The 24,121-nt window shown below is 42.5% G+C and overlaps 1 protein-coding gene across 1 annotated transcript in view; it reads right to left on the bottom strand.

Moving 5' to 3' along the window:
• Positions 1–17,765: 17,765 nt before the first annotated feature.
• LOC124553312 (ankyrin-3-like) overlaps positions 17,766–24,121 on the bottom strand; it is a 46,165-nt gene continuing 39,809 nt past the window's right edge. The window contains exon 5 of the mRNA XM_047127190.1: positions 17,766–18,411. Within this exon, the coding sequence (XP_046983146.1) occupies positions 17,925–18,411 (487 nt within the window). The 3' untranslated portion in view covers positions 17,766–17,924. The remainder of the gene's footprint in view (positions 18,412–24,121) is intronic.

Here is a 24,121-nt window from a genome sequence, read left to right as displayed (position 1 = left end):
TGTAGGGCACTATGAAGATAGTCTTCAGTTGAATGCTCACAGGTAAAATCGTCACAAAACCCCACCTAGATCTCATCAGTTGAACATATTTACCACCAAAAGCTGGAATTTATCTCAATTTCCAACAGGATAACACATGGAACTGCCCTATGTCGTTCCACACCAGCACCTTTTCACAGACTGAGTTTTTTCCCACCTATTTTCGACTGGGAACTCTGGGAAGGGATGGAGAGTGGGGGAGGGCAGGTGGGAGAGGGAAAGTGGAAAAAGTGGAGGGTGAAAACCCGTGCCTTTATCGGTGTGATGTTGCGGCATCTACACCAGGGGGCAGGGGAGAGAAGTGGGGATCCATCATCTCGAATAAATTAAAAGTGTCCCAGGGCGAACACTATTCCCCTACTGCTGTACGGTATGTGGGGGATGGGAAGTGGCTCAGGGAAGTTTGACTAATTGTTTAGTACTCTTATGCATACCTGCACGTTGTTCAGTTATGCTTCGTAAGCTTATAACAGTAGATATGGCATTATTCACCTTACTGTGATCGTGTGTTAAGATGGCACTGCACGTCAACCACGCGGGTAAACATAGTAAATTATCCATTACTGAGTAATAATGTTATTTGATTTAGTCGGTTTACTTCTTCACAACAATAAAAAATGATACAACGTGAAATCGCCAAGGATGTACGTCATCGAGCAGAGTCTTACGCAACAACCCTCCATCGCAAAGGTAGTGTGACGTGGAAGCAGTTACTCGGCCTGACATCGCTATGCCTCTCTTCGTTGCATTCAGTGAACTCGTACACGATGTGCATGTTGGCCAAATACCTACCAGAAAACCTTTCCATCTTTCCGTGTATCTCTGCCGACGTTCAACGGACACCACTGGAAAAACAAACAGGAGGCAGGAGCGTGCCGTACCGTATGTAATCTTGAGGGCGAGATTTGAAGTAGGCATTAGTATTGTAAATAGCAGGTGCGCTGAATGAATGGAACAACTTTGTCTCCAAGCTAGGCACACACCAAATTCTGTCGCACTATTGTGCATACGTTTTCACTGTAAGAGATGTACAAAGCTAACTGCAGAAAAATACCAAACTAAATACAAAAACTCAGATAAAGCTACCAGAGAGAATGAGTCCCTTATACCGAAACACTCAGAAGGTTTCCCTGAAAATCCTCTGAAAGTTTGTAGGTGGAGATGTGGTTCACACTGTATGATAAACTACAGGGTGTCTTTAAAATTAATTCATTCATGTAGTTTCGTGAAAAACTGTATGGCAGAAAACACTATCATGGCGGCATAATTATTAACGTCCATTTTGGGTATTTTTATTGTGAGTTTTCGTATTCCAAGTCACAATAGCGCATGTGCTGGGAGATGCAAGCTACCTATGAAGTAATGAACTATGAAATATTTAGGAGAGCAATGCTTATCATAGAGTATTATGAGAACAATTTTGACAATGACACCGCATTTAGTTGCAGTTTCTTACCGGTAGCTCGTTGGTTCGATTAGGAAGACGGGTTTTGGTAGGAGCGTAAGGTATGATTGCTTTAAACTAACGTTGACATTTGTAGCAAGTACTGTGCATTGCGTGTTACAAGCTTGGTGACAATTTTTGTGACTTTATGCCAACACATGAAACATATGTTTTTCAAAGTGCTTACTTCAGTTACTTAGCGAATCTAGATCCGACATGTGAAACAAACCTATAGCAGAACAACACTCAACATTATACAGTTTTGTGACACGAATGTTTCAGTCGATTTTTCTACATCTTTTCTTGACCGAGTTAATGTTCGTCGCCCTAGACGACAGACAGTATTTGTGGAACGTACAGGCCAAAATGAGCACAGTTACAGGAAGCTTAATAGAGCCACCATGCCACAGGTTACCATCCACATGTCTAAAGTGCCCCTATTGCTTTAGTTGTTTCTTTCATATAATCAGAATATTTTTTTTATTGGGGGGGGGGGGCGGGGTGTTCTCAGTCTTCTGACTGGTTTGATGCGGCCGCCACGAATTCCTCTCCTCTGCAACCGTTTTATCTCAGAGTAGCACTTGCAACCTACGTCCTCTGTTATTTGCTGGACGTCTTCCAGTCTATGGCTTCCTCTACAGTTTTTGCTCTTTACAATTCCCTCTAGTACCATGGAAGTCATTCCTTCACGTCTTAACGGATGTCCTATAATCCCGTCCTCTCTTTTTGTCAGTGTTTTCTACTTATTCCTTTCCTCTCCGATTTTGCACAGAACCTCGTCTTTTCTTTCACTATCAGTCTACCGAAGTTTCAAAATTCGTCTGTAGCACCACATCTGAAATTCTTCGATTCTCTTCTGTTCCGGTTTTCCCAAAGTCCATCTTTCAGTACCATACAGTGCTGTGCTTCAGACATACATTCTCAGAAGTTTCTTCCTCAAATGAAGGCATATGCTTGATACCTGTAGACTACTCTTCGTCAGGAATGCCCTTTTTGCCAGTACTGGTCTGCTTTTGATCTCCTCCTTGGCCGGCCATAGTGGCCGAGCGGTTCTAGCCGCTACAGTTTGGAACCGCGCAACCAATACGGTCGCAGGTTCGAATCCTGCCTCGGGCATGGATGTGTGTGATGTCCTTAGGTTAGTTAGGTTCCAGTAGTTCTAAGTTCTAGGGGACTGATGTCCTCAGAAGTTAAGTCCCATAGTGCTCAGAACCATTTGAACCATTTTTGTCCTCCTTGCTAGAGCCATTATAGGTTATTTTGCTGCCTAGCTAACAGATTTCCTTAACTTCATCACTCCTGATGTTAAGTTTCACGCTGTTCCCATTTCTAATGTTTGTCATTACTTTCGTCTTTCTTCGATTTACTTTCAGTCTGTATTCTGTACTCATCAGATTGTTCATTGCATTCAGCATACCTTGTAATTCTTCTTCACTTTCACTGAGAGTAGCAGTGTCGTCAGCGATTCGTCTCGTCGATATCCTTTCACACTGAATTTTAATTCCACTCCTGAACCCTTCTTTTATTTTCATCATTGCTTCTTCGACGTACAGATTGAACAGTCGTGGGGAAAGTCTACACCCCTGTCTTACATCCGTTTCGGTTACAACGCTTCGTTCTTGTTCGTCCAATCTTATTTTTACCTCTTGGCTCTTTTATATATTGTATATTACCCGTCTCTCCCTATACCTTACGCCAATTTTACTCAGAATTTCGAACATCTTGCACCATTTTACATTGTCGAACGCTTTTTATAGGTCGACAAATCCTATGAATGTGTCTTGATATTCCATTAATCTTCCTTCCAGAATCAATCGTAATGTCAGAATTGCCTGTCATTTGCCTTTACCTTTTCCAGTGCCAAATAGATCGTCATTTAGCACACGCTCAATTTTCTTTTCCATTTTTCTATGTACTATTCTTGTTAGCAACTTGGATGCATGATCTGTTAGGCTGATCGCGCGATAATTCTCACACTTGTCAGCTCTTGCTGACTTCGAAATTATGTGCATGATGTTTTTCTGAAAACCAGATGGCATGTCCCCACACTCATACGTTCTGCACACCAACGTCAAGAGTCGTTTTGTTGCCAATTCCCCCAATGATTTTAGAAATTCTGATGGAATGTTATCTACCCTTTCTATCTTATTTGTTGTAAGTCCTGCAAAGCTCTCTTAAATTCTTTTTCTGCTACTGGATTCCCTATCTCTTCTAAATCGAGTCCTGATTCTTCTTCTATCACATCAGACGAATCTTCCCCCTCTGCATTTAACAGTGGAATTCACATTGCACTCTTTATGCTATCACCCTTGCTTTTAAGGTCACGGAAGGTTGTTTTGTCGATCTTACATTCTGAGTCAGTCTTTCCAATAACCATGTCTTTTTCAATTTCTTCGCATTTTTCATGCATCCATTTCGTCTTAGCTTTACTGGTCTTTGTGTTTATTTCATTCCTCAGCAACTTGCATTTTTGTATTCTTGAATTTATCTGAACATTTTTGTACTTCCTCCTTTCATGAAGTATTTCTTCTGTTACCCATGGTTTCTTCGCACTTACCTTCTTTGATTCTACATTTTTCATTCCAACTTCTGTGACTGCCAGTTTTAGAGACGTGCATCTGTGTTCAACTGTACTGCCTACTGAGCTATTCCTTATTGCTGTAAGAACTTCAAGAGTGTTTAGTCATCCATTAGTACTTCCGTATCCCACTTCTTGGTGTATTGGTTCTACCTTACTAATTCCTTGAACTTCAGCTTCCTCTTCATCACTACTACACTGTGATCTATCCTGTATCGGCGCCTGGGTACGCCTTACAATCCAGTATCTGATTTCGGAATCTCTGTCTAACTATGACGTAATCTAGCTGAAATATCCCTGTATCACACATTCTTTTCCAAGTATACCGCCTCCTCCTGTGGTTCCTGGACATAGTATCCGCTATTACCAGCTGAAATTTAATACGGAACTCAGTTAGTCTTCCCACTCGCTCATTATTTGTCCCAAGTCCGTATTCTCCTGTAACCTTTCCTTCTACTCCTTTCCCTACGACTGCATTCCAGTCCCTCATGACTATTAGATTCTCATCGCTTTTTAAATACTGTATTACAGTTTAAGTATCTTCATATCTTTCTCTATCTTTATCTTCAGCTTGCGATGTCGGCATGTATACCTCAACTATCGTTGTCATTGTTCGTTTGCTATCGATTCTGGGAAGAACAGCCCTATTACTGATATGTTGATCATAACACACTCTTTCCCATGTCTTCCTACTCATAACGGATCCTACTCCCGTTATACCATTCTCTGGTGCTGGTGATATTACTCTATACCCATCTGACCATAAATCCTTGTCTTCTTTCCATTTCACTTCACTGATACCTTCTGTGTCTAGATTGAGACTTTCCCTTTTCTGATTTTCTAGCTTTCAACCACATTAAAGCTCCTGACATTCCTTTCCCAGCCTCATGGAACGTTATCGTTTACTTGCTTATTCAGTATTTCCCTCATAGTCACCTCCCCCTGGGCAGTCCGCCCCCCCCCTCCTAGAGATCCAAATGGGGGACTATTATGAATTATTTTGCCAATGGAGAGGACAAGAGGGTACCCTGAACTTCTGTCCACTCCTGCGCCCTCTTTGACAAGGCCGTTGGCAGAATGAGGTTAACTTCTTATGTCAGAAGTCTTCGGCCGCCAATGCTGATCATTAATCAAAACTAGAGTGATGGCGTGTTTCGAACCTACGACCGAGGACGTTTTGATTACTAATCATAGATGCTATTCCAAGAGCATGGGTGCATCAGTATAAATACTGAATCTCTTTCCATAACTTGTCTGATATCCTCATCACATGGTCTGTTCTCTTTTTCTGTCCACAGCAACTCATCAAACATATCATTTGTACTCAGTGGACCCTTTCTTTTATTCGCATTGTCAGTGTCCATTATTCTGCCTCGTGTGTCACAATATTTTGTACAAATAACTGGTACTGCCACTTCCTTGGAATTTTGGATGTATTTTCACTTCCCACCTTTCAAATTTTTACAGTCATCAAAACTGTGACACTACTGTGGGCTGCAAATTAATATCACACTATCTGTTATCAACTTCGTCATTCTATACATATCATGGGGCATGGGTCGATTACATTTGTTTGGAAGGTTCCTTCAGAGTGTTGTGCATATCAATAATAATTCGCATACAACAGACTATTGCAACCTAGCCGGCCGATGTGGCCGAGCGGTTCTAGGAGCTTCAGTGTGGAACCGCACTGCTGCTATGGTCGCATGTTCGAATCCTGCCTCGGGCATGAATGTGTGTGACGTCCTTAGTTAGATTCAAGTAGTTCTAAGTCTAGGGGACTGATGACCTCAGATGTTAAGTCCCATAGTCCTTAGAGCCATTTGAACTAATTGAACTGCAACTTACTCGTATTCTAGGGCAGTGAACCACTGTTTGCAGTCATTATCAGGCAGACGTGTCGGTAGGCAGGAAACGAGTTGTAGGTAAGTCAGTGGGACTATTTGTAAAAAAAAATCCGCAGTTCTTGGTGTTAACGTTGCTGTCTTTGGATCACGGAGTCTTGGGTTCGATTCCCAGCCGGGTCGGGGATTTTCTTTGGCCCGGGACTGGGTGTTTGTGTTGTCCTCATCATTTCATCATCATCCGGGAAATAGCGAGACCAAACATTGAAAAGATTGGGCGCTCATAACTATGCCGTTGAGAACCTCTCAACACAAATTTTCCCTAAACCCAATTTGGATAAATACAGGGTTATTACAAATGATTGAAGCGATTTCACAGCTCTACAATAACTTTATTATTTGAGATATTTTCACAATGCTTTGCACACACATACAAAAACTCAAAAAGTTTTTATAGGCATTCACAAATGTTCGATATGTGCCCCTTTAGTGATTCGGCAGACATCAAGCCGATAATCAAGTTCCTCCCACACTCGGCGCAGCAAGTCCCCATCAATGAGTTCGAAAGCATCGTTGATGCGAGCTCGCAGTTCTGGCACGTTTCTTGGTAGAGGAGGTTTAAACACTGAATCTTTCACATAACCCCACAGAAAGAAATCGCATGGAGTTAAGTCGGGAGAGCGTGGAGGCCTTGACATGAATTGCTGATCATGATCTCCACCACGACCGATCCATCGGTTTTCCAATCTCCTGTTTAAGAAATGCCGAACATCATGATGGAAGTGCGGTGGAGCACCATCCTGTTGAAAGATGAAGTCGGCGCTGTCGGTCTCCAGTTGTGGCATGAGCCAATTTTCCTGCGTGTCCGGATACACGTGTCCTGTAATGTTTTTTTCGCAGGAGAAAAAGGGGCCGTAAACTTTAAACCGTGAGATTGCACACAACACGTTAACTTTTGGTGAATTGCGAATTTTCTGCACGAATGCGTGAGGATTCTCTACCGCCCAGATTCGCACATTGTGTCTGTTCACTTCACCATTAAGAAAAAATGTTGCTTCATCACTGAAAACAAGTTTCGCACTGAACGCATCCTCTTCCATGAGCTGTTGCAACCACGCCGAAAATTCAAAGCGTTTGACTTTGTCATCGGGCGTCAGGGCTTGTAACAATTGTAAACGGTAAGGCTTCTGCTTTAGCCTTTTCCGTAAGATTTTCCAAACCGTCGGCTGTGGTACGTTTAGCTCACTGCTTGCTTTATTCGTCGACTTCCGCGGGCTACGCGTGAAACTTGCCCGCACGCGTTCAACCGTTTCTTCGCTCACTGCAGGCCGACCCGTTGATTTCCCCTTACAGAGGCATCCAGAAGCTTTAAACTGCGCATACCATCGCCGAATGGAGTTAGCAGTTGGTGGATCTTTGTTGAACTTCGTCCTGAAGTGTCGTTGCACTGTTACGACTGACTGATGTAAGTGCATTGCAAGCACGACATACGCTTTCTCGGCTCCTGTCGCCATTTTGTCTCACTGCGCTCTCAAGCGCTGTGGCGGCAGAAACCTGAAGTGCGGCTTCAGACGACCAAAACTTTATGAGTTTTTCTACGTATCTGTAGTGTGTCGTGGCCATATGTCAATGAATGGAGCTACAGTGAATTTATGAAATCGCTTCAATCATTTGTATTAGCCCTGTATGAAAACTGGTATTGAAGGTAAATTGTGCTACACTTGATGTTGCTGCTTTCTTTATCAGTGCAGAGATCTCTGGAATACGATAGTGGGACTATTTTCTTTTTGCTGTCCACTCATGGTATCAGTAGTAAAGGCTACTGCAGTTACAGCATGATAAAATGATTGTAACCATACAATAACGCTGATACGTCTGCTAAATATGCTGTCAGATAATTGTTACTCAGAAGTAGAAGAGAATTTGAAAATTACGTCAGATAATAACTCACATCTAGTATAACCGACCGGTATTACTCCAAGAGCACTAATGGAATATAATTAAAACCAAGAGACAGTGGTAGAACTACGATAACTTATGGTTGTCAAACCTCTCTGATGTATGTAAAAATAATTATAATAATGTATTCTAGTTAATATTTACCTGTAATTCTAGGAGCATTGTACCAAAACTATGTACCAAGTACTTGCAGATAATCTGACGATAGCTATTTATCATAGCAGGCCTATTGTAACGAATAAAACGATCTGCTGTAGCATCGCTTTTAGAAATATAATTACATATTGTCCTTGAATGACGTACTCAATGCAGCAGGTACCAAAGGCTATAAATTGAATCAGTACTTGTATGGAGTATACTCGGTGTTTTACTATACATTGTGCATTTGGGATTATCAACATTTCTCCAGGAATATCCGCACTCTTAAGAGTGTTGAACTACACGGCAGTATATGCTTCCCATTGTACGACATCGCGCGGCCGTCAATCCATTGCTGTCGGGGTATTCTGGGAGAAATGTGTGGTGTCACCGCCAGACACCACACTTGCTAGGTGGTAGCTTAAATCGGCCGCGGTCCATTAGTACATGTCGGACCCGCGTGTCGCCACTGTCAGTACTTGCAGACCTAGCCACCACATGGCAGGTCCAGAAAGACGGACTAGCACTCGCCCCAGTTGTACGGACGACATTGCTAGCGACTAGACGTACGAAGCCTTCCTCTCATTTGCCGAGAGATAGTTAGAATAGCCTTCAGCTAAGTTAATGGCTACGACCTAGCAAGGCGCCATTTGTAACATTGCATGTATCTTAATGAGTCTCACTTGTATCATCAAGATTGCTGTATACCAAAGGATGCATAAAAGTTAAGTGTTCTAGTAGCTACGTTCTTTTCTTTATCGCATTCACTAATTATCCCGTTCCAGAAATCACGCCAGTCGGCGTGTGTGTACGCGTGCCTTTCTATCGGCTACCCGTCACTGTGGACTGGCTGCCTTGTCAGACCCACAACAAAATGCGTGATGGAAATCCGTTCTGGTTGCCACGTATGAGGTCTTCATTCGTTGATGATCATTCAATGAGAATACACTGAGGCGACAAGTGCCATGGGATAGTGATATGCACATATACAAGTGGCGGTATAATCGCGTACACAAAGTACACTATGTGATCAAAAGTATCCGGACACCTAGCTGAAAATGACTTAAAAGTTCGTGGATCCCTCCATCGGCAATGCTGGAATTCAATATGGTATTGCCCCAACCTTAGCCTTGATGATACCTTCCACTGTCGCAGGCGTAAGTTCAATCAGGTGCTGGAAGGTTACTTCGGGAATGGTAGCCTATTCTTCATGGAGTGCTGCACTGAGCAGAGGCCGGTGGGTGAGGCCTGGCACGAAGTCGGCTTTCCAAACCTTCCCAATGGTGTTCTATAGGGTTCAGGTCAGGACTCTGTGCAGGCCACTCAATTACAGGGATGTTTCGTGGTGTAATCACTCCGACACAGGCCGTGCGTTATGAACAGGTGTTCGATCGTGTTGAAAGGTGCAATCGCCATCCCCGAATTTCTCTTTAACAGTGGGAAGCAAGAAGGTACTTAAAACACCAATGAGGAAAAGTGCTATGGTAGTGCCACGCAAAATAAAAAGGTGTGCAAACGCCATCCATGAAATACACGACCACACCATACCAGCACCACCTCCAAATTTTCCTGTTGGCACTACAGATGATCCAGATGTTCACCGGGGCATTCGCCATACCCAAACCCTGCCATCGGACCGCGACATTGTGTACCATGATTCGTCACTGCACACAACGTTTTTCCACTGTTCAATCATCCAATGTTTTGGCTCCTTGCACCAAGCGAGGCGTCGTTTTTTATATACTGGCGTGATGTATGGCTTATGAGTAGCCGCTAAACCATGAAATCCAAGTTTTCTCACCTCCCCCCTAACTGTCATAGTACTTGCAGTGGATCCTGATACAGTTTGGAATTTATGTGTGATGGTCTGGACTGATGTCTGCCTTTTACACATTACGACCCTCTTCAACTGTCGGCAGTCTCTGTCAGTCAACAGATGCGGTCGGCCTGCACGCTTTTGTGCTGCATGTGTCCCTTCACGTTTCCACGTCACTATCACATCGGAAAAAGTGGACCTAGGGATAATTGGGAGTGCGGAAATCCCGCTTACAGACGTATGACATAAGTGACAGCCAATCACCTGACCACGTTCGAAGTCTGTGAGTTTCGCGGAGCGCCCCATTCTGTTCTCTCGCGATGTCTGGTTGCTACTGAGGTCGCTGATATGGAGTACCTGGCAGTAGGTGGCAGCACAATGCACCTAATATGAAAAACGATTGGTTTTGGGGGTGTCCGGACACATATGATCACACAGTGTATGACAGGACAGCGCATTGTCAGAGCTGTCTTTTATACTCAGGTGATTCATGTGGAAAGGTTCTTGTCGTGATTGGCCCCACGGCGTTAATTAACAGACTTTGAATGCGGAATAGTAGTTGCAGCTAGAGTCATGGGACATTATATTTCGGATATCGTAAGGTGATTCAATATGGCGAGATCCAAATCGTCAAGACTGGGCCGAGAGTACCAAATTTTAGGCATCATCTCTCACCATGGACAACGCAGTGGTCGCGGCCTTCACTTAACAACCGAGAACAACAGCGTTTGCCTAGAGTTGTCAGTATTGTCAGCCAAGCTAACCTGCGTTAAACGACTACAGAAATCATTGTGAGACGTACGATGAACGTATCTGTTAGGACAGTGGTGCAGAATTTAGCGTTAATGGGCTGTACCAGTAGACGACCGACGCAGGCACCTCTGTAAACAACTCGATATCGCCCGCACCACCTCTGTTGGAATACTGACATCAGACTTCTGGAAATCCGCGAATTGATCACATGAGTCCAGATTTCAGTTGCTAAGAGCGAATCCCACGTAACCATGGGCCCAGGTTGACAGCAAGGCGCTGTCCAAGTCGGGGACGGCTCCACAATGTTGTGGGCTGTGTTTGCATAGAGCGTATTGGCTCATCTCGTCCAACTGAGCCGATCGTTGCCTGGAAACTGCTATGTTGTGCTGCTTGGACACCATTTGCGGCCATTCACGCACTTCATGTTGCCAAACAACAATGGAATTTTTGTGGATGACGGTGTCCCATGTCACCGGGCCACGAAAGTTCGCGATTGGTTTTAAGAATTTTCTGTACAGTTCACGCGAATAACTGCCCTCCCAGATCGGCCGACATGAATGGAAAAATATGGGACATAATCGAGACGTCACTTCGTCACAAAATCTTCCAATGGCAACATTTCCGCAGTTTGTAACGTATCTACAGCCAAAATTGCCTATGTTCGTCCTTGAAACTGGACTTGGTAAGCAATGTGAGCTGTCAGTAAGCGGAATCTAACCTTCATTACGCTGTGAGCGTGTTGTATGAGTGTCATATTCACTGTCATTTCAGCCCTCAGCAGATCGTTACATGAAAACCTTAAAATTAACATTTGGATAGGCTATCTGTATGCGTATTTTAATATGAAAAACTACAGGAACAAATGAACCTGATACAGTACCCAAATTATGTGATTGCGTTTTTGAACCAGAATTTACAGGTGATGCAGAATCTGACTTGTGCAACGGAACTCACTGGATTAGAGTACATGACATGTTGTAGTGAGTCAGTGTCTCTGTTTTGGCCCTAAGTTCTGCACTCACCTCTTTAGATGACTGTCTTTTTCCGTGTAGTTTACAGCAATTCGAAGCAGCATGCAGCAGCAGTGGCTAAAGCTTATTGTTACTAAGAGTAAATTTAATAAAAAGTAGTTTACTCGGGCCCTGTTAACTACTAAATAACTTGTGAGAACGGATTTTATCAATTAAGTCTATTGTAAACTTCAGAATCATCATGAACAAGTATTAATAGTGAGAATGACAAATGACATACGTGTCAATAATGGCTGAGTACCAGGTTAACAAATTATTTCAGTTTCAGAATTACGTTAACATTTAATAACCACAGCATATTTATATACGCAGAATATTTATTATTATTTGGAAGATAAGGAGCCTTCTTTCACTGACAAGTGAAACATGGGATTATAGCAAACTCGGACTAACAATCACGAGTCTAACCTTGCAATTGCTTTTGCGCTATGCTTGCGAGTTTTACCTGGAATTCCATCTCCAAGCGTCGTTAAGCCATCTAAATCTCTCCTGGCTGTATAAATGACATCAGGCCTCGAGTGTGGTGAGATCTGCCGTCACAGCCGTGAGAGCACCGTGACACGCCTTCTGTCTCTGAGCTCTCGACCGACGCCACTGCTTCCACTCCCGCAGACACACCTCGTCTCACAACAATGCCCTCCCATCTATCGCCCTCATGTTGTTGCTACCGATATCTGAGTGCTTACACAATGGAAAGAGTAGCGTTGAGTTGGATACATTGTTTCATGTAGTGGAGAGTTCTGACACACTCTTTACAAGTCAGTGGCAGCTGTAGAGGGAGCATGGTTCAGTATTTCGGCAGGGGCCTTCCAGCGACTTGTTGAGTCAATGCGACGTCGAGTGGCTACGCGCCGGCGAGCAAATGGTGGTCTGACACTGTATTAGGAGGTATCTCAAGACTTTTGTCACCTCATAGTGTTAAATCGTGAAAAAGTGTACATTCTGTCCTAGTGACATATCACCTGTACACTGTACATACAAAATATATGCAAACGTAAACAACCATTAAGAGGTTAAGCCTTAGGTCTGTTCAGTCTGGGCAACTTACGCCTACAAATCAGACTGGTGAGCTGTTTATGACCGTGGCCCTTGTGATCGGCATACAGCCAACAATTCCACCTGCTACTGCCACAGATGTATCCTGACGGTATCACCAGTTCTTTATTCAAGGAGCTACTCCACTGGCCTCAAGTAACCACAGCATATTTATATGTGCAGAATATTTATTATTATTTGGAAGATAAGGAGCCTTCTCTCACTGACAAACGAAACATGGGATTATTGCAAACTCGGACTAACAATATATTTAAAACATATATATATATATATATATATATATATATATATATATATGTGTGTGTGTGTGTGTGTGTGTGTGTGTGTGTTGTAAATGAAAACGCACTGAGGATTGAATATGCAGCAGGATTTTGGAACATGTATTGTATTCGAACATTATGAATTACCTCGAAGCAAAGAGTCTATTGACACACAGTCAACAATGATTTACAAAACATCGTTCTTGTGAAACACAACTAGCTCATTATTGGCGAGAAGAGTTGAGTGCTATTCACAAAGCATTTGAGATTGATTCCCTATTTCTGGATTTCCGGAAGGATTTTGACAGTGTACCACGCAAGCGGCTCGTAGTGAAATTGCGTGCATATGGAATATCGTCTCAGTTAAGTGACTGAATTTGTGATTTCCTGTCATGGAGGTCACAGTTCGCAGTAATTTGATGAAAAGTCATCGAGGAAAATAGATGCTATTTCTGGCGTTCCCCGAGGTAGTGTTATAGACCCTTCGCTGTTCCTTATCTATATAGAAAATTTGGGAGATAATCTGAGCAGGCATCTTAGGTTGTTTGCAGATGACGCTGTCGTTTATCGACTAATAAAGTCATCCGAAGATCAACACAAATCGCAAAACGATTTAGAAGAAATATCTGAATGCTTCGAAAATTGGCAGTTGACCCTAAATAACGAAAAGTGGGAAGCTATCCACATGAGTGCTAAAAGAAATCTGTTAAACTTCTGTTACACGATAAATCAGTGAAATCTAAAGGCCGTAAATTCAGCTAAATATCTAGGAATTACAAATACGAAAAACTTAAATTGGAAGGAACACACAGAAAATATTGTGGGGAAGGTAACCGAAGACTGCGTTTTATTGGCAGGACACTTAGAAAATGTAACAGACCTACTAAGGAGACGGCCTACACTACGCTTGTACGTCTCCTTTTAGAACACTGCTGCACAGTGTTGGATCCTTACCAGATGGGATTGACGGAGTACATCGAAACTATTGAAAGAAGGACAGCACGTTTTATATTATCTCGAGATATGGGAGAGAGTGTCACTGAAATGATACAGGATTTGGGCTGGACATCATTGAAACAAGGGCGTTTTTCTATGCGACAGAATATTCTAACAAAATTTCAATCACCAACTGTTCCTCCGAATGCGAAAATATTTTGTTGACACAGACCTACATAGGGAGAAACGATGACCACGACAAAATAAGGGAACTGAGAGCTCGTACAGAGAGATACAGGTGCTCGTTCGTTGCACGTTATACGAGATTGGGATAATAGAGAATTGTGAAGGTGGCTCGATGAACCCTCTGCCAGGCACTTAAGTGTGATTTGCAGAGAATCCATGTAGATGTAGATGTTGTTGATACTCCCCAAGTGAAGGTCAATAGCTGTGCACCTGAATTATGAATTCCTAATTATCTATAGGTAATGATAGCTTAACTTTTACAAACGTTTGATCGACATATTACGCTTTATCATTCACGGAGAGTCAAAGAAGCTGTTTAGCTTCCATCAATATGGATATCAGCATCTCAGCTGACGGATCACTAACGTAATCACAATTATTTACTTGAATTATAGAAAAAGTAGTAAATTGCTCCCAGTAATTGTGTTATTTGAATTACCACCTCAGTTGCACCATTCTGCCTAGGGTGAGTTCCATTTCATGTCTATCTTCGTGAAATTTGTTTGACTGTCTTGTGTTCATAGGTTGCAGTTTCACTTTTGTCTGAATAGGAACTCCTACCCTTTTGACATCTTCATTTGGATGATGAAATGTGTGCATGATGAAATGAAAATGGTATCAATTTCATTTTTGATGTGTAATATATTCCATTTCCCATCCACGGACCATAGACCTTGCCGTTGGCGCGGACGTTTGCTTGCCTCAGCGATACAGATAGCTGATTTGTGTTAGTATTCCGCGTTTCTCTTACAGACCTATGCTCTGTTTTGGTGTGAGTCAACTGATGGACTATTCTGAGAAAACTACTGATTTGGCTGCTTGTTATTTATTTTTGTTGTTGTGTACTAATTCCTACTATTCTTGCCAGTGACTTAAGATCTAGTATAAATGTCCATTATTAAATAAAAATACGAATAGTACAGGCTTAAGCCAGGTTTTGTGACCAAGGTCATTACTTGTCTTAAAGGGGAGTCTGGCTAAGTTCAAAATAGTACTAATCCACGTAACACTGTTTATCCATCGTCACTCATTCTTTGTTCGTATCGTTTATTGAGGTATTTGGATATGTTACGTTTTCTTTAATAGTAACCGTAGGCCAGTGTGTATTAATTGCAAGGTAAGCTTATTTACTCTTCCTCGTGAGCCTCCTACAGGTATCCAGCGTAGTGTTAACTTTACTCTGTTTGTAACCTGTGGAACGCTGTTGGCTGTTGGGCACTACTCTGCCCAACAAGACTTCTGCTAAGTCGTTCCAGTTAGAGCAATTGGTTACTTAAGTTCATTTTCGTCTTCTTTTTATCTACTAGTTTCACACAATAGGTAGAAGTTTATGCCAAATCATATGTATGGTCACATTTGACCGACATATATGAAGTTCCATTTCATACATTCATTTATTTACAGAGAGAAGTTAAGCAAGAGCGCCTTATCTGATGCCTCTTGACCAGCTAAAACGCACACATCAAGAAAAGTTTTGCATCAACTCGGTTCGGAGAGTTTCGCAATATGTACAGAATCTGGAATAGAGCTCAACATAAACATCATTTCCTCCCTTTTTATTGCCCATAAAAACCACACACTGCATGTTGAACCACCATAGAGCGAGACGTTCAGAGATGGTGATCCAGATTGCTGTACACACCGGTACCTCTCATACCCAGTAGCAGGTCCTCTTGCATTGATGCGTGCCTGTATTCTTCATGGCACACTACCCACAAGTTCATCAAGGCACTGTTGCTCCAGATTGTCCCACTCCTCAATGGCGATTCGGCGTAGATGCCTCAGAGTGGTTCAAGGGTCACGTCGTCCATAAACCGCACTACCTATCCCAGGCACGAGCGATTGGGTTCATATCTGGAGAACATGCTGGCCACTCTAGTCAAGCGATGTCGTTATGCTGAAGGAAATCGTTACACGATGTGCACGATGGGAGCGCAAATTATGGTCCATGAAGACGAATGCCTCGCTAATATGCTGCCAATATAGTTGCACTATTGTTCGGAGGATGGAATTCACGTATCGTGCTGCCATAATGGCCCCTTCCATGACCACCAGTGGCGTACTTCGGCCCCACATAATGCCACCCCAAAAGAGCAGGGAACTTCCATCTTGCTGCACTCGCTGGGCAGTGTATCTAATGCGTTCATCCTGACTGGGTCACCTCCAAACACATCTCTGACAGTTGTCTGACTGAAGGTCCTGAGGGATGCATTCACATATTGTTGGGCCCACCTGTACCACACTGCATGGTGTTGTGGTTGCAAAGATGGACCTCACCATCGACATCTGGAGTGAGGTTGCGCATCATGCAGCCTATTCCACACAGTTTATGTTGTAACACGAGGTCCTGTGGCTGCACAAAAAGCATTATGCAACATGGTGGCGTTGCTGTCAGGGTTACTCCGAGCCATAATCCGTGGGAAGCGATCATCCACTGCATTACTGGCCCTTGGGCAGCCTGAGCGAGGGATGTCATCGACAGTTCCTCTCACTCTTTATCTCCTCCATGTCTGAACAACATCACTTTGATTCACTCTGAGACGCCTGGACACTTCCCTTCTTGAGAGCCCTTCCTGACACAAACAATGCGAACGCAATCAGACCGTAGTACTGACCGTCTAGGCAGGGTTGAACTACAGACAACACTAGCCATGCACCTCCTTCTTGGTGGAATGACTGGAACTGATCAGCTGTCGGACTCCCTCCGTCTAATAGGCGCTGCTCATACATGGTTATTTACATCTTTGGGTGGGTATAGACAACTCTGAACAGTAAAATAGACTGTTTCCGTGATACAGTAGCCAAAGTCAACATCTATTTTCAGGAGTTCTGGGAACTGGGGTGATGCAAAACTGTTTTTCATGTATGTAATTGGCTTAGAATAACATGTAAACATAATCTTAAATTACTCTAGATGAGATACAGCTCTGAGCATTGTTTGATAGATTGTTACATTGACTCTTAAGGCCAGATTAATAATATTTTACCTTTTATTTCTTTAAGTTGTCGTGATCTTACGGTTTCCACTTTGTGCAGCATACTACACGGAAGAACCAGTCAGTAACTGTTTTACCAAAGATGATTTATTTTCATGTATGTGGACTCCTTCAATGAAAATTTCTGTGGGCGTATGCCTTATCATAAGTTTTGGAAATTGTTGCATTGTGAACACATTTGCATCTCCGCAAGACATGGACATAATTAGTGAGTGTGTTTCTCTTGTAAATGCTTGTCCTTGGCAAGTAAGAAAATTCTTGATGTTTTTAAGAAGCGCTGTAATATCTTTATGGTATTGTAAGAAGAATGGTTTGAGTAATCATTGTTATTTTTTCCACAGCTACTGTGATACTGTATTACATTATTCTGAGACACAAACTAAGCCTCTGGGGTTTCCTTGGGGATGACTGATGTTCCTGCTCAATACAACGTGCTCTTTTTCTGTTCAGACGACTGTCTTTGGACTTTCATCATAACTGTTTACTTAAAGTCATACTTAACGGACACTCACTGGCAGTGTTTGCAAATTGTGCAGTTGGCTGAATAAATAAATTGTTGTTGATTAAATTGAAGATTTATTGTTACTGTAGCCAGCAACTTACCGCAACAGTACAGCGCCTTACTGCCACACTGGCTGTGGTGTTATGTGTAATAGCATATTTTTACCAATTACTTTACAATAATGAATTTCGATTATTGTTGAGTTTTCATGGAAGGAAACTCGCTTCTTGCTACACACATTAGTGTATATGAATCTCACATTGTCGCTACTGTTGTGATTTTACTAGAGCAGTGTTCTATTTACTTCAGAGGTGTGTATTGTAGTGCTAGTGTCGTGTTATCCTGTCTATCCAGTGTTGGTGGTTGAACTGCCTGGCGCGGTCCACTGGGGTTTTCCCCTTGTGATTCCTGGCTCCGCTGTCAGCCCCTGCATCGAGTAGTGCAGTCGCCTCCTCTGTGCGGCCATGCTCAGCCGCGAAGTGCAGCGGCGTGTCCCCGTCCACGTTCCTGGCATTGGGGTCTGCAGAGGCCGCCGCCAGCAGCCGCACCACGGCCGGCCGGCCGCCCCATGCAGCCCAGTGCAGCGGCGTGTTCTGGACCCAGTTCCCGGCGCCCACCTCCGCGCCAGCCCCCACCAGACAGCTCGCCGCTTCCACGTGACCCTCCCAGGCTGCCCAGTGCAGTGCAGTGTTCTTGTTCCCATCTGTCGCACCCACATCAGCCCCAGCTGCCAGCAGCATTTGCAGCTCTTGCACTGTCCCATCGTTAGCTGCCTTGATCAGCCTCTTGCCTTTCTCCGCTGCAGAGAGGGCCCTACACAAAACACAGAAACTCTCATACTTTCCTTCAGACACACACTTCTGATGAAGAAGCGTATCGGAGTGGTACAACTGTAACCAATTCTAAAACTCATCTCTCTGACAACTGATAAATCTCCCATCTGTAATACAGAACACTGAGAAAGTTGTTTTATATTAACGTACAGATGCACATTTACGTCATTCTCTCAAATTCTTCATGCACTCTCCACAAAAAATTCCTACACTCCAACTCTCAAGATACAAAGTTATCACATTTTGTCACTTTAATTCGTGATCGTTAGTTTTTTGACCTTAGAATTCAGTCATTATAGAAGTTGTTGCCTTCCACTTCGTTCAGCCATTACTACGTCTCTGTGTGCAGCAGTCCTCTCTGACACTTGAAAATGTGACACATAATGCTAATGACGTCTCCTGCTATTTAAAGAGAAGTTTCTGTTATTACAGGAGCAAAAGTAAACCCAATTATCAACAAGTTTCTTGACACAAACTCGTCAAACAGAGAAAGCTACTATTAACCAGGAAACCATTTAGTAGTGACGTTTAGGGTACAGCAATGATACCAAACTGGACTCCTCTACCCCTACACACAATCACACTCATTGACAGATGCACATACACACAAGAACTAACACAAACAAACAAACAAACACACACACACACACACACACACACACACACACACACACACACACAGAAACATACACATAGAGAAAGAGAGAGAGAGATAGAGAGAGAGAGAGAGAGAGAGAGAGAGAGAGAGAGAGAGAGAGGGAGACAAAGAGAGAGAGAGATAGAGAGAAAGAGAAACTTTCGTCTTATATTCCTCTGGCCGTGATGCGCCTTAAGGCGACAGCGAGATCATGAGAGTAAATTAAAGTTTAATGTACTTGTCTCGATATGACAACCGTTGGAAAGTAAATCTTGTTTCCTGGAAAGTGCTGCAGTATGTAATTTAGATGCGACAATCTCGCTAGGATGGGTCTAAACGAAAATACCTACATGCTGATACAACACACTGTGCGACATGTGTTCAGGAGAAGAATTTAGTAACATTTTCTGAAACTAAAGTCAATTAATAAGTAATGGTAAATGACGTATTAAATTAATGAATCCAATATCCGCTGATCGATAAAATATATAATTCCTTTTTCTAGAAATATTTTGGGCAGACAGATTTGCAAATGTTGCTGATTCTATTGAAAATCATACAGCTGACATACTCAAAACTCATTTTATAGTGATAACTGCATGAGATAATAATGGTTCTTTTCTATATAGATAGAAACAGACGTGAATCCTCAATGACTGTACAGGAACCAACAGCTCTGAAGCCCTTTTGACTCCCACAGTGTTTCACTTGGTGTGGTCCCGGTGAAGGCAGTGTATTTATGTTTGCCTTGCACACATGTTTGAGTGTGTGTGTCTTTTGTGCGTGTGTGTTTTGTGTGTGTGTGTGTAGTCTGGTGAAGGTGTTCCCACGGTGTGACACTGAATGTTTGAAGTAGTGCTACTTATTTTTTAAATGCACAGATCACTGACAGACGTCAAAGTCACATCTCCAGATTCAAAAAACTCCTACAGATGAGAGCCAGTCTCTGAGCTGTTTGGGCAATTTAATACGGAGCTGTGGAAGCTGCTTCACAAACAGGCGTTAAACTATCATTACTGGTACTTTAATGGTAATCATTTATAACCTGACCAGAATCAGTGACAATTTAAGACACTTGATCTACTACGGTTTCTCATTACGACTGAATATTTTATGGAATCCCCACTTTAATTACAGCTTGCTGCCTCATCAGTACACCCAGTGCATGATACCCTCTCCTCCAATCCAACAGATTTTCTGGGTGGACAAGATGCTGCAAGTCTATATTCTGTTAGATCAGTCGTATGTGGGCTTCTGGGCCACAAAGTTTATCGCTGTTAAAAAATGATCCGCTAATCTGTACTCTAAATCTGCTGCTGAAGCAGCCACACACAACTTATACAGAGCGATGAGTCTTTGCCTTTCATATGTGTGGTTATTGGGGCTGGTAGTGGTACCACCCAGCATGGGCGTGCCTCAGCTGTGAACCGATGATAGCCACCTTCTGTACACGAGTGATCTCTGATGGGGTGTGGTGTAGCAGGCAATTTATTGAGTGGTGTTTCTAGCACTGATGTACAATGGATATGGTGGAGACCTGCGAACCATGCCCAAAATTGCATGCATGAAAATGAAAACTACACGCCATAAGCTTTCCTAGCATTTTCTCCCATATTTTTGACAAATATTACATACATATAAACTTTGTTAGTAATAATGAGTCACTCCCAATTCTTTCAGTATTTAGCAGCAGTCCTTCCACTGCCCAAAAAATTTCCTAACAGAACACAGCCAGTGGTGTGTCTCTATCTATGTAATGACAGCATCTTCAAGACTGCCTTTAGTGTCACAATGCTACAGTACATGCAGATGTAGGATCTCAAACCATGGGACTGACTGTGCTCCCATAAATCAAAAGTTAGCTCTCTGCATATGGATTACTGTACATAGAATACTAACAGGAAATGGGGTAACTTATGATTCACTCTGAAATGTAAGAATGACTTTATAAAATATTTGTTATACTTAACGGACTTTTAGCCGAATGATTCTCAAAACAGTGTTTTTCATTTATAATTTTGGCGCACAATTTTTCCTCTCTAGTGATGAAAAATAATGTTTCACCTCATGAAAGTAGCAGGAACACAAATCTACTATAAAAATGTAATTCACTTATAATAAGATGTTTTGAGAGCCCCCCGGCCAGGGTGGCCGAGCGGTTCTAGGCGCTACAGACTGGAACCGCGCGACCGCTACGTTCCTGCCATGGGCATGGATATGTGTGATGTCCTTAGGTTAGATCGGTCTAAGTAGTTCTAAGTTCTAGGGAACTGATGACCTTAGAAGTTAAGTCCCATAGTGCTCAGAGCCATTTGAACCATTTGCGAGACAGTATGTGCCATAAGCAATAATTGAAGTGAAATTAATCTAATGCACTAAGAAAGAAGAAGCCAATCACACTGAAAACAATGAACATGCACTGAAGTGAAATGATACCCTGGAAAACCACTCAGAAAAGTTGAATTTGCAAAGTAATGTAATGAACATTAGTGACAGTTTAAATTTTGTTTCACATCACGACCGCAAGTTAGATTTCCTGCTTAGCATGAACAAGGACTTTAACAGATTTTTTAATCTTTCACTTTGAGAGACAGTTAATAGGATTTCTTTTCTTTAAAATAGTGATTTAGTGCATTGGTGATCAGTATATTTCGGTTTAGGAATGCACTTGAATTCCGTGTGTTTGTAAGTTGCTCTGTTGGTGAACATGTTTTTTCCATCATGCAGCTCCATTCATCGTTTGTCTACTATTCAGAATTGCAGGCAAAGTAAACTTGGAGGGATAGGAAACTGTATAATTTATCCGTTATGGTAACATTATCACAAATTACCTCCTACCTGCTGGCTCTGAGTTTTGTGGTCAGCAAGGGATTATTTAGAGTATTCCCTGAAAAAAAACTGTGTCCAACTAATACTCGGAAACAGAATCTAGCTTGTGATTTATTAGATCTACATTGATCGAAGTGTATCTGCTAGATGCTTCATATGGAATGAGAATGCATTTGGACATAGCAGTAATTTCTTGTCTTTCGTGACGTTCAGTTCTGTGGCTTGAGATCCAATATCTGCATGTCCTGTAGCATTGTGACACTAAAGATGTTCTTGAAGGAGCTGTCATTACACATGAAGGATTACACCACTGCCTGTGTTCTGTTTGGAAATGTTGTGAACAGTGTAAATACTACTGCTAAATGCTTTTACCAATGGTATAAGTTTTCATGAAAGTTACCACTTGTATCATATAAGTAATTTTTGTGTCACAGCCGTCTAGCCTTTGAAGCACTGACATACGGTTATGTTCCTAACTAACTCAAACCATATTGTAAATTGTGGGAAAATACATAAGATCCTCAAGCATTTATGGATATGATATTTAGGCTAGTTTTATGAGCTGGAACTGTTTCGTAGTCAATTACTGGTCTCGCTGATCAAACGTGTGCAGTTTTCTGCAAATTTTAGTTCCTGTTGAACTGCAAACTTATTTATAAGCATTTTCCTTACATATCTTCTTCATCTTGGAAACCTGAAGTCCTTGTCATATTACGAGATGTGATTTAAAATCAGAAGCATGTGATGTTGCTGCCAGCAGCCATCCCATACTAATCCGCGTATAGTGGTGTCATAAGATGCTGACTAACGATGACTGTGGATGCCTCGTTAATTATAACACTGTATATCATGTTAGTCACTCATCCGTTAAATCGCATTTTGCTCACAGTCATATTAAAAATTGTTTTTTACTCAGTCATATGCATTGTCAAACCCAACTATCATTCTCGCTGGATGTGATTTACAAGCTGAGGTCTGATATAAAATATATCTGTACATTCTGGCAATAGATCTGACATGTTCCTAGCTATAGTACTACGAAAACTGCATTGAGTTCGATTCTTTATGAGAGCAGTTTTAATTGGTTGGTTGGTGTGGTGAGTAAAGGGATCAAACTACGCTGTCATCTGTCCATTACCCAACATTCAAACAGCTCTCAGGTTAAAAACATTACCAAAACGATTTCGGGAAAGTAAAAGGTGAAAGACTGACTCGAAACCACACTGAAGAAGAAAACAAAAAAGGCTAACAAAAGTGGAAAACGTAAACTAAAAGAAAAAACAGTGGATGGTATCAGAACAATGCAGCAGATGGCCAGGACTGGGTGATCACAACAGGAATAAAGGATGAGCGAGCCACTCTGCAACACACTAAAACCTCCAGCCTTAAAGACAAGGCTAGACGAACTTGGACAGGGAAAATACGAACACCAAGGCTAAAAAACAGCAAAGAAAGAGTGAGGAAGAGTTAAAATAAAGATAGAAAAAGCCAGATGCTCACCATTAGATTGTGTGATAAAAATTACCCTCACAAATAAAACGTAAAACGATGTCAACTGTTAAGACTGACTCCCAACACCGTTAACAGTGTGATGGGAAGGTTAAAAGTCCACTGCAGAGCAACTAAACTAGGGCAGTCCAGTGAGATGAGGACGACAGTCAAGTGGGACCTACAGCAACACTGAGGTACGTCCTAGCGACGGAGGAGGTGTCTATGTGTCTGCCAGGTGCGGCTGATGTGGGGTTAGCAAAGGACAACAGACTCCCTGCGAGTGGCTTGCATGGATGATTATCACAGATTTGTATTCTCCTTGACAACACATAGTTTATTTGGTGTACTGACCGTGTGTCATTAAGCATCCCAGATCCTGAAAACTTTACAGCATAAGACCAACTGGAGATCAGTCTCCAGTGCGAAGATTTCCAGAGTTGGTTTACTGGTAGCATGTTTGGTCAGCCAGCCAGCAAGTTCACTGCCCAGGATCCCAGCATGTCCTGGGGTCCTAATGTAGGTCACCGAATGTCCGCTGTCGCCGAGGGCACAAAGAGACTGCTGGATAGTTAACAGCAAAGGGTGGTGAGGGAAGCACTGATAGAGAGCTTGTACGCTACTTAAAGAGTCACTAGAGATGACGAAGGACTCACCTGTGCAGGAATGGATATGCTGAAGAGTGCGAGAGATAGCTACCAACTGTGCAGTGAAAACACTGACGCAGTCCAGCTAG

The sequence above is a fragment of the Schistocerca americana genome, chromosome 11, assembly GCF_021461395.2.
Source record: "Schistocerca americana isolate TAMUIC-IGC-003095 chromosome 11, iqSchAmer2.1, whole genome shotgun sequence".
Classification (NCBI taxonomy): Eukaryota; Metazoa; Arthropoda; class Insecta; order Orthoptera; family Acrididae; genus Schistocerca; species Schistocerca americana.
Note: the sequence above shows the minus strand (reverse complement) of the source record. Positions and strands in the feature narration are given on the sequence as shown.